We start from the raw sequence: 12,466 nt of genomic DNA, 5'->3' as shown, positions 1-12,466 counted from the left end.
CTCAGACTTCAAATTATGTCTAATAGGAACAGCTCAAAATAATTCTTTATGTAGAATCAAAGAACACTGGAATGGTAGAAATTGGAAGTTATCATAGAGTTTGCATAGCTAGTGTCATTTCTTCCAAATAGACACTTAAGGCTACACAAGTATAGCAGTTTCCAGATTATTAAATATGTGCGAACAGTTTGCTAAAATGTTCTTCTGCCACAGTAAGGCAGAACTCATCTAGTTCGAGGGGTCCTGCTCTGTCCTGCATCAGCACTTCTTTCTGCATGAGCACTCACCCCTCAGCGCAGGCAGCAGGGATCTCTCCTTCTTGTCATCACACTTGTTACACTCACTGAAGTACAGGAGTAAGAAGACATCAACAAGCACCCACATCAGCGAAGTGGCCAGAACCACCTTGCAGTAGACAAATCTCCTCATGCTTGATTTCTAATTAACACGGAGACTGAAGACGAATGTTCCTGAGATAAATCCAAGCCACAGAGGTGATCTCCAGGACAAAAGTAAGATGCATCCCACTATATTGGAAGAAAGAAAGAAAGAAAGAAAGAAAGAAAGAAAGAAAGAAAGAAAGAAAGAAAGAAAGAAAGAATTTTTATTATTATATAAGGATGTTTTATCCAAAGTAGATAAGATACAAAATTAACAACTTGGTTCATTTATTCATGCTCCCAGATATATCAGCATTCAGGCCCTCACATGTAAAACTAAAAGTCCCTCAGCCTTTAACAAGCCAGGTAGGTAAGATTCTAGCATATGGTCCCTGAGTCCTAACTACAATGCAGGGTGGGTCTTGGATAAACTATTTGATTTCTTCCAATGGCATTTACTTTACCTTATGCATTATCATGCTGTCCTATATAGCACTGTGTCAATAAGGCACACCTACTCTGACACAGTTCTTTTGGCAAGCCAATATTGTTTTGCAAGATAAATCATCCTGAAATAACAATGTTCCACAGAGGCTAACGGCTGACATTTAGATAATGAGCAAGTCTGAGTCTGTTCACATGATATCATTTGGAGACCTCCTCTGCCACCATTTTTTAATCTGTGAAATACGCATAACAATGTCACATCTAAAGATTTACTAGGATTAAGTGTAGTCAAGCTTACCAAGGATCTTACTGAACAATTATGAATTAGCTGAGCAATGGTGGCGCATGCCTTTTATCCAAGCACTGGGAGGCAGAGGCAAATATATCTAAGTTTGAGGTTGGTTTGGTCTGCAGAGTGAAATCTAGGACAGCTAGACGTACACAGTGAAGCCCTGACTCAAAGTAAAAACTTAAAAACACTCGAACAAACAAGTATGGCTCTAAAGATGATCAATTTATCAGCAATTTATGAAATAAATTGATGATTGTTAGTCTTAAAGGTATCTGATCTACATAGAAAAATACAGAGATGATATACGTCTCAGCAGATATATTGAGTATTTGTGAGTGGAAAATAATATATTTATGGAAAATAAGCAAGATTACATTGTAAAGGGCAAAACATAAAAGCTACAAAATTCTTGAGAGCCATCCAAAATATAATTTTCTGTATAATGAACATATCAGATCCAACATAATCTCATATTACTTACTCTTAAACATCAAGTATTGATCTGAATGGGGGTGGGGAGGAACTGGGAGGAGTAGGGGGAGGGGAAGTTGCAATCAGGATGTATTATGTGAAAAAAATTGATTTTTAATAAAAGGAAAATAAAGATAGCATAAAATAGAGTGTGCTTGGGTAGCATAGGCAAGGACCTATGTTCAATTTCTAGTAACACAAAATAAATGAATAAATATCAAGTAAAGTACAAATTGTTAAATATTAGAAGAATAACGTTGTTCTGACACAGATACTTTAGGTGAATAATACTGAAGGCAAGATAATTGAAACACTTCATGACTATTTTTCAAACTAGTAACACAAAGCACAAATTGCTAGGTAAAGACCTTTTTAAATTTGCATAAGTGATGTAGTAGAATGAGGCAATACGAATGGTGCCTGTGACAACAAATGAAAGCTAATACACATTCAAAACCACAATTCACCAAGGGAGAGTTTAAAACAAATGAAACAAACATTCTAATTTCAACAACATACATTTATTTTCATTCAGATATATGGATAAATATTTACCAAAGGACAGAGATGGATCATGTGTGGAAATCAAAACATTACATAACATTTGGGGTTTGTTTTTCTTGAAAAATACCGTGTTGGAATGTTAATTATCTAGTACATTTCCTCTCTGCTTTACTTTTCTATAAAAGTTAAAGCTAAATATTAGAACTCCGTCCGTGATCCTAGTAACCAGAGCACAGCTCTCCTACCTGCATTCCTGTCAGTGTGCATATTTTTAAACCTGAAAAATGAGACAACTCAGTCTATAAAATTTTCTCTTACTTTGACTCTAAGATAGAATTCATGCCTTCAATTTATTGTAGAAAAGAGAAACCTATGGAGAAGCATATATAACAACAATACCTATTGAATCTTTTCAACATCTCTAGCAGTAATACCTCACAATAAATGATTCTAAAGATGGGGCTAGCAAAGCCCTTGGCTCTGTCATCAAATGAAAACATGACCGTAGGCAGCCTGCCTCTCTGTGCACTTCATTTTTGTTGATAACTTCTTTCCTGCCCTATCCACCTCACAAAATATTATGAGGCTCAAGCAAGACAGAATATTTTAAGGAAAAGTATGATTATTACTGCGAGAAAATCTGAAATAATGTATTATTAAATATTAAAATGCCTAAGATAAGTCATTTCCTAATAAGAGTCTAGCAATTGAGGTTATAAAGAATTTAATTTTAACTTCAGTTATGATACAGAGTCAAAATCACATTCTATTACTACTTCAAGAATTATTTAAATTATCCTACTTCCATGGCCTGTTAGAGTCCCACAGCTAGACAACATGGTGAGAAGAGTCCAACTTAACTATTTCAGTGACAAAACTTGGTTGTATATTCTTGTCTGCCATATGCATACATATACATGTCAAGTTCTTAATTCTGTGTGTGACTTAAGTATATCTCTACTAGGAACACAGCATCACATTCTCTGGTACATGCAGAATAACACTCTTGGGCACTCGAATGTTCCTTATAAAAGCCAATCTTACCGAGCAGGAAAATGGCACAATACACATGACGACTAACATAAGTACAGTTGGTAGTCGCAGTTATTTAAGAGAACCGGAATCTGTAGTATGCATTTATTCTGTTACACTTCTACTTCTTTGCACGTATTGGTTTTGCTTTTCAGGAAACGATGAAAGTAAACTTGTGTAGTATCTCTGACTGACTGATCCAACATAGAGCATGGACAGTCTGTACAGGTGTGGATCTGGCTGACTTTCTAATTGTTTCAAAGATCTTCTAGCACAATTATTTCTCCGTTTATTTTCAATTCTTTCTTACTTTAAGTAAAAAAAAAATAAGACACAGAATCTCACTACATATTCTCTAGGGGCCTTCATTTTATAATCCTCTTGCTTCTGAGCTCACAAGCACGTACAAACACCATGCTAGCAGCATTTAGTTTTTTCATAGTGTTGCTCTAAGGAGAAAAGTTTTAATACACAAAAGGTTATTATGCACCCACTTGCAAGCCCCATTTCCTTCTTTTTCGTCATATAAGTAATATTGCACAAGATATTGTGGGATTTTGCCTGAAAATGTGGTATTTTCCAGATTTTATTAAAAAGAGAATTTCAAATATAAAAAATTAAAACACGGATTAAATTTTAAGATATTTGAAAACAATCATATTAAGATAAGGACAAAAGACTTGTGAGAATATTGCTTTGTTTGTTTTGGCTTTCAATTAGAAGGTTATAACTTCCTGGCGAATATAGCTTATTTGCTATTAGACATTTTTATCGGTATGTATATATTCTCTTTAGTAGAAAATTATATAATGAGAGAAAATTTTTTCAATCTATTTTATGAAGCTATACTTAATGCTGCCATAGTATTTGAGAAGCTCAGTTGAGATTCTGATAGAACTTCCAGAAGTTTCATTAACTTGGAGAACTTTTAAAATTATAGATAACTACAAACTCATTGAGAAGGACAAGGACCATATAGTTATGAACATTTCCTTTATATACCCATAAATCAGTGACTAGAAATGAGAATTTATGGTGATTTAGCTCCAGATATGATAGGGAAAGATGCTTTCCTTTGGGTGGCTGAAAACTAAAAAAAAAAAAAAAAAAAAAAAAAAAAAAAAAAACATGTCTGAAGAATCCACTCATCACCAAAATACATGTATATTTATGGAATAGAAAGAAATACTTTTTCACCTGTATCTGCACAAAGGGAAAATAGTCATAACAGTAAATTCAATCAATAATAAACATTGTAGCATAAACTTTGTATTGAGAGACCAGACTAAGTTTATTTGAGTTCAGGTTCTGTCTCAGAGAACCTGTCCTAAAGTTGAACTCCAGTTAAACACCAGGCCTATACCTTGCACTGGTCTCCAGATCACTTTCTAACAACCACCAATTAGGAAGAAATCAGAAGTTACAATTGTGCCTAAAGATATTTACTTATGAAAGTTTATGGTTTGGCTCCCAGCACCAGCCATTCATTTCAAAGCCCAACAAATCCTCTCCCCACAAATCAAATGTGTGCCAAGCTGGAAACCTCCTTGCTTATTTGCTTGCCTCTATAAATTCTTGCTTGAAACTGAACTCAGGGCTTAACCTCCCCATTCTGCTTTGTCAGTGTGACCCAACTGGAGCTTGAATAAAGACTCCTGGGCAATTGCATCAAAATTGGCTCCTTGGTGGTCTTTTGGGGTTCATGAAATGAACACAATAGTAATGAATACAGTATGAACACTATTTTGTGTGTGTGTGTGTGTGTGTGTGTGTGTATATCCGTATCCCAATACTCATTTTATATATAAATTAATTCAAGTTACCTGAATGTTTATTGATTTGGTTTTTCTGTCTATAAAACCTAAGCAGTAGTACCAACCGCCAAAGGCTGAGATAAATATGAATGGATCAAGGCAAGTAAAGCCCTTGCAGTGTTCCCTGCCACAAGTAGTATTATTCATAACAGTAATGATATCTTCAGAATTACCTTTAAATAAAGAAAAAAGCATGAGGAGACTCATGCATCCTTATAGACACAATGCATGTCCAGTATGTGACTGTTTAGGGACTTGGAAAATAAAAACATTATATGGCAAAAAATAGTGCACGAATAAATGTATCCCCTGAAGAGGTATGAATTACACAGGTTTTATGATACTGAAAACTCATTAAAATGTGTGCACTTGAGATCTGTGCATTTTACTTCAAGGAAAATTAAGCGTTTTTTGTAAGGTAAAAACAGATCTTGTGTCTAAGTATCACGATTCTCTGATCTCATCAGGATTTGGTTTATCAAAGAAATTATATCAGGTAAAAGACTCCCATCTCTTCACAACCTTTCTGATCTCATTCTGGACTTTTGCTCTCCATGCCCATCACTTGGGCCTCCTAGATTTTTTTTTAATATGACAATACTTACTTTGCCTTCGGAATGAACACATACTATTAGCTCAATCTAGTGATACATTGGTAGATCCCTTGCCTTTATTCCCCCAAAAATACACACTAATATAACACATGTTCTCTTCCTACGCACCTTACTTTTTGTCTAAGCATCTGTCTACAGCATATTTAAAAACTGATTTTTCCCATCGCATCCTGTCATCTTAAAAACAATCTGTATGAGAATATGATTTGATATTTTCCATCTTTGTACTTATTTACTCTAAAATATTTAAATTTTAAACCTCCAACTCTAGTCATTAGAGAAATCTCACTCCTCCCATAGCTGAAAAGGCATATGTTGATGTCTTAATTCACAGTATATTAAAATATGATTATAGGAAGTTGCAATTTTAAGAAGGTAATCATGAGCCAGCAAGAGAGCTCTACAATGGTAAGTAGCTGTGTTCTATGGCTGATTATCTAAATTCTGCCCATTGATACCACAAGGTATCAGGAAAGAAACAGATCCAAAGAGGTGCTGTCACCTAAACATGCACACCAACATGCACACAAAGACACACACACATACACCATTTTGAAAATGCATAATATATTTCAAAGTAATAAGAAAATTAATGAATAAAGAAAAATCAGGGTTAAATGAAGTGTTATGGGTTTGTCTTAATTCAATAATACTTATTCTCCTTTTTATGAAGAGAAATAAACAGAGACATACATACAGTAAGGGCCACAAGGAAACACAGGCTGAAGATAGCCATGTAGCAGACACATAGAAAGTTCTAAGGGGTTGGGGGGTGGGCAGGATGTGAAACTGCTCAGCAGGCTTGCCACCGCCCCTGATGACATAACATTTATCTTTGGATCCACATATATGGTGAAAAGAGATAACCCACTTCTACCAGCTCCTCCTGAGCATACAAGTGCCATGGCACATGAGCCCACCCTGCCCACCTCACCACTAAATACAGTTAAAAGTGTAAAAGAAATCCCTTATAATAAAATGAACTTTAGGAGAATGAATTTCTACTGTTTAAGCCACTCACTCTGTTATACATTGCAATGAAACCCCCACCAAAAAAATATACCAATTAAACCAAATTTCCCTAACCCTACTTTGAAAATAAACAGATAATCATGGGTCCTATCCACTGCTGGGATCAACACTGACCAAAAACACCTCGGGGAGAAAGAGGTTCTCTGTCTTACAGGTTTATAGTCCATAACTGAGGGAAGCTAAGGCAAGAACTTAAGGTAAGAATGAGGCAGGAACTAAAACAGAGGCCACTGGAAAAACAATGCTTACAAGCATTCATCCACTGGAATGTTGTTTTGTTTATAATCCAGGACTCCTCCGGTTTAGCACTGATCACAGTGGTCTGGGATCTGGCACATCAACCACCAATCAAGAAAATGCCCCACCAATTTACCTACAGGCTAATCTGATGGAGGCAATTCCTCAACTGAGTCTCCTGATTCCCAGATGACTCTAGTTTGTGTTAAGTTGCCTTTTCCATTCATTCACATTTTAAGTCTATGAAACCATATGACAGTAAACTTCCCTTGTTTCACAAGAATACTTCAGCAGTTCCTGTACTAATCAATCCATTCCTTAGGCAATTTCCGACCTTTCCTCTCCTCCTTCTTCTCATATCTTGAATTTGTAACTCACAGCTTATCACTGTGCTTCTAAGTTAGCAGACCAGATTAAACCATTTATTCTTTTTTCAGATTTAATGCACCTACTGCTTGCTTCTGTCACCGCCTGTAACTCTGCAAGTATAATTGTTTCTATGGATTAACTATCATTTTAGAGTGTAAATACTTACTTCTTATATATTCAAATATTTTATTGATGTGCTTGCCTTGTCTGATTCACTTTATCTGCTATAATGAGTCCTTGTTACCATATAAATATTCCAACATTAACAATTATCTTAAAACAAATTAATTTGATCTTGTATCTGCCTTTAGCTGCAACTATACCCATCTGATTACATTACTTATGACACGCTAATCTGAAGGAAAGGGTATAAGCAGATTTCAGATCCCTACTTATTGGATAATACTGTGCGCCTATGTTTAAAATGTACACTATCCACTCTGACTTGTACTGAAATTCCTGGGACATTTTCAAGGACTTGCTTCCTCTGAGTAGAGATCCAAAATGGATACTCTTCAAGCTGCAAGCCATTGGCCATGATGGAGCAACTTACACTCTTATTATTGTAGTAGTCTCTTTAACCCTTTGTTTTCTGATCTATAATTCACCTAGCATTGAATGAGTACCTCGGGTAAAAAACATTCACAATTACCAAACTGTGAACGCAGGGCTGTGTTCTCAAAAGACCTGCTTCATCATATTATATCTATTGTGATTTTCACCCCTCCTCTCTGGGGGATATTCAAGAGTATCACAGAATGAAATAATCTAAGGGTTGTCTCCTACATAATTAATAGGCCATCAATCTTACAGCTATTTATAAATATGTCTTAAGAACCACAGTGCCCAACACCCCACTAACAAACTTGAGCCTGGGGACCACAGGTAAGACAAACTTTTCTGCTACAAACGACTTGCCTGGTGAACTCAAGACACAGGCTCACAGGAACAGCTGAAGACCTGTAGAGAAGAAAAACTACGCGCCCGAAAGCAGAACACTCTGTCCCCATAACTGGCTGAAAGAAAACAGGTCTACAGCACTCCTGAAACACAGGCTTATAAGACAGTCTAGCCACTGTCAGAAATAGCAGAACAAAGTAACACTAGAGATAATCTGATGGCGAGAGGCAAGCGCAGGAACCCAAGCAACAGAAACCAAGACTACATGGCATCATCGGAGCCCAATTCTCCCACCAAAGCAAACACGGAATATCCAAACACACCAGAAAAGCAAGATCTAGTTTCAAAATCATATTTGATCATGATGTTGGAGGACTTCAAGAAAGACATGAAGAACTCCCTTAGAGAAACACAGGAAAACATAAATAAACAAGTAGAAGCCTACAGAGAGGAATCGCAAAAATTACTAAAAGAATTCCAGGAAAATATAAATAAACAAGTAGAAGCCCATAGAGAGGAGTCACAAAAATCCTAAAAGAATTCCAGGAAAACATAAATAAACAAGTAAGAAGCCCATAGAGAGGAGTCACAAAAAATCCTGAAAGAATTCCAGGAAAACACAATCAAACAGTTGAAGGAATTAAAATGGAAATGGAAGCAATCAAGAAAAGAACACATGGAAACAACCCTGGATATAGAAAACCAAAAAAAGAGACAAGGAGCTGTAGATACAAGCTTCACCAACAGAATACAAGAGATGGAAGAGAATCTCAGGAGCAGAAGATTCCATAGAAATCATTGACTCAACTGTCAAAGATAATGTAAAAGCGGAAAAAGCTACTGGTCCAAAACATACAGGAAATCCAGGACTCAATGAGAAGATCAAACCTAAGGATAATAGGTATAGAAGAGAGTGAAGACTCCCAGCTCAAAGGACCAGTAAAAATCTTCAACAAAATCATAGAAGAAAAAATCCCTAAACCAGAAAAAGAGATACCCATAGGCATACAAAAAGCCTACAGAACTCCAAATAGATTGGACCAGAAAAGAAACACCTCCGTCACATAATAGTCAAAACACCAAGCGCACAAAATAAAGAAAAAGAATATTAAAAGCAGTAAGGGAAAAAGGTCAAGTAACATATAAAGGCAGACCTATCAGAATCACACCAGACTTTTAAGCCAGAAACTATGAAGGCCAGAAGATCCTGGACTGATGTCATACAGACCCTAAGAGAACACAAATGCCAGCCCAGGTTACTGTATCCTGCAAAACTCTCAATCAACATAGATGGAGAAACCAAGATATTCCATGACAAAACCAAATTTACACAATATCTTTCTACAAATCCAGCACTACAAAGGATAATAAATGGTAAAAAGCCCAACATAAGGAGGCAAGCTATACCCTAGAAGAAGCAAGAAACTAATCGTCTTGGCAACAAAACAAAGAGAAGAAAAGCACACAAACATAACCTCACATCCAAATATGAATACAACGGAAGCAATAATCACTATTCTTAATATCTCTCAACATCAATGGCCTCAACTCCCCAATAAAAAGACATAGATTAACAAACTGGATCATAGCGAGGACCCTGCATTCTGCTGCCTACAGGAAACACACCTCAGAGACAAAGACAGACACTACCTCAGAGTGAAAGGCTGGAAAACGACTTTCCAAGCAAATGGTCAGAAGAAGCAAGCTGGAGTAGCCATTCTAATATCAGATAAAATCAATTTTCAACTAAAAGTCATCAAAAAAGATAAGGAAGGACACTTCATATTCATCAAAGGAAAAATCCACCAAGATGAACTCTCAATCCTAAATATCTATGCCCCAAATACAAGGGCACCTACATACGTAAAAAAAACCTTACTAAAGCTCAAAACACACATTGCACCTCACACAATAATAGTAGGAGACTTCAACACCCCACTCTCATCAATGGACAGATCATGGAAACAGAAATTAAACAGAGACGTAGACAGACTAAGAGAAGTCATGAGCCAAATGGACTTAACGGATATTTATAGAACGTTCTACCCTAAAGCAAAAGGATATACGTTCTTCTCAGCTCCTCATGGTACTTTCTCCAAAATTGACCATATAATTGGTCAAAAAACAGGCCTCAACAGGTACAGAAAGATAGAAATAATCCCATGCGTGCTATCGGACCACCACGGCCTAAAACTGGTCTTCAATAACAATAAGGGAAGAATGCCCACATATACGTGGAAATTGAACAATGCTCTACTCAATGATAACCTGGTCAAGGAAGAAATAAAGAAAGAAATTAAAGACTTTTTAGAATTTAATGAAAATGAAGATACAACATACCCAAACTTATGGGACACAATGAAAGCTGCGCTAAAGAGGAAAACTCATAGCGCTGAGTGCCTGCAGAAAGAAACAGGAAAGAGCATATGTCAGCAGCTTGACAGCACACCTAAAAGCTCTAGAACAAAAAGAAGCAAATACACCCAGGAGGAGTAGAAGGCAGGAAATAATCAAACTCAGAGCCGAAATCAACCAAGTAGAAACAAAAAGGACCATAGAAAGAATCAACAGAACCAAAAGTTGGTTCTTTGAGAAAATCAACAAGATAGATAAACCCTTGGCCAGACTAACGAGAGGACACAGAGAGTGTGTCCAAATTAACAAAATCAGAAATGAAAAGGGAGACATAACTACAGATTCAGAGGAAATTCAAAAAATCATCAGATCTTACTATAAAAGCCTATATTCAACAAAACTTGACAATCTGCAGGAAATGGACAATTTCCTAGACAGATACCAGGTACCGAAGTTAAATCAGGAACAGATAAACCAGTTAAACAACCCCATAACTCCTAAGGAAATAGAAGAAGTCATTAAAGGTCTCCCAACCAAAAGAGCCCAGGTCAGACGGGTTTAGTGCAGAATTCTATCAGACCTTCATAGAAGACCCTCATACCAATATTATCCAAACTATTCCACAAAATTGAAACAGATGGAGCACTACCGAATTCCTTCTATGAAGCCACAATTACTCTTATACCTAAACCACACAAAGACCCAACAAAGAAAGAGAACTTCAGACCAATTTCCCTTATGAATATCGACGCTTAAAAATACTCAATAAAATTCTGGCAAACCGAATCCAAGAGCACATCAAAACAATCATCCACCATGATCAAGTAGGCTTCATCCCAGGCATGCAGGGATGGTTCAATATCTGGAAAACCATCAACGTGATCCATTATATAAACAAACTGAAAGAACAAAACCACATGATCATTTCATTAGATGCTGAGAAAGCATTTGACAAAATTCAACACCCCTTCATGATAAAAGTCCTGGAAAGAATAGGAATTCAAGGCCCATACCTAAACATAGTAAAAGCCATATACAGCAAACCAGTTGCTAACATTAAACTAAATGGAGAGAAACTTGAAGCAATCCCACTAAAATCAGGGACTAGACAAGGCTGCCCACTCTCTCCCTACTTATTCAATATAGTTCTTGAAGTTCTAGCCAGAGCAATCAGACAACAAAAGGAGGTCAAGGGATACAGATCGGAAAAGAAGAAGTCAAAATATCACTATTTGCAGATGATATGATAGTATATTTAATTGATCACAAAAGTTCCACCAGAGAACTACTAAAGCTGATAAACAACTTCAGCAAAGTGTCTGGGTATAAAATTAACTCAAATAAATCAGTAGCCTTCCTCTACACAAAAGAGAAACAGGCCGAGAAAGAAATTAGGGAAATGACACCCTTCATAATAGATCCAAATAATATAAAGTACCTCGGTGTGACTTTAACCAAGCAAGGGAAAGATCTGTACAATAAGAACTTCAAGACTCTGAAGAAAGAAATTGAAGAAGATCTCAGAAGATGGAAAGATCTCCCATGCTCATGGATTGGCAGGATTAATATAGTAAAAATGGCCATTCTACTAAAAAAAGCGATCTACAGATTCAATGCAATCCCCATCAAAATACCAATCCAATTCTTCAAAGAGTTAGACAGAACAATTTGCAAATTCATCTGGAATAACAAAAAACCCAGGATAGCTAAAACTATCCTCAACAATAAAAAAGGACTTCAGGGGGAATCACTATCCCAGATCTCAAGCAGTATTACAGAGCAATAGTGATAAAAACTGCATGGTATTGGTACAGAGACAGACAGATAGACCAATGGAACAGAATTGAAGACCAGAAATGAACCCCACACACCTATGGGCACTTGATTTTTGACAAAGGAGCCAAAACCATCCAATGGAAAAAAAAAGATAGCATTTTCAGCAAATGGTGCTGGTTCAACTGGAGGTCAACATGTAGAAGAATGCAGATCGATCCATGCTCATCACCCTGTACAAAGCTT

General features: G+C 36.5%; 1 protein-coding gene across 1 annotated transcript in view; it reads right to left on the bottom strand.

Moving 5' to 3' along the window:
• Nucleotides 1–12,466, bottom strand: part of Galnt13 (polypeptide N-acetylgalactosaminyltransferase 13) — a 629,326-nt gene that overhangs the window by 550,086 nt on the left and 66,774 nt on the right. The window contains exon 3 of the mRNA XM_032903304.1: nucleotides 288–527. Coding sequence (XP_032759195.1) covers nucleotides 288–429 — 142 coding nt within the window. The 5' untranslated portion in view covers nucleotides 430–527. The remainder of the gene's footprint in view (nucleotides 1–287; nucleotides 528–12,466) is intronic.

This window comes from Rattus rattus, chromosome 5 (assembly GCF_011064425.1).
Source record: "Rattus rattus isolate New Zealand chromosome 5, Rrattus_CSIRO_v1, whole genome shotgun sequence".
In the NCBI taxonomy this organism is placed as follows: Eukaryota; Metazoa; Chordata; class Mammalia; order Rodentia; family Muridae; genus Rattus; species Rattus rattus.
The sequence above is the reverse complement of the archived record's forward strand: the minus strand, read 5'-3'. Positions and strand labels throughout refer to the sequence as shown.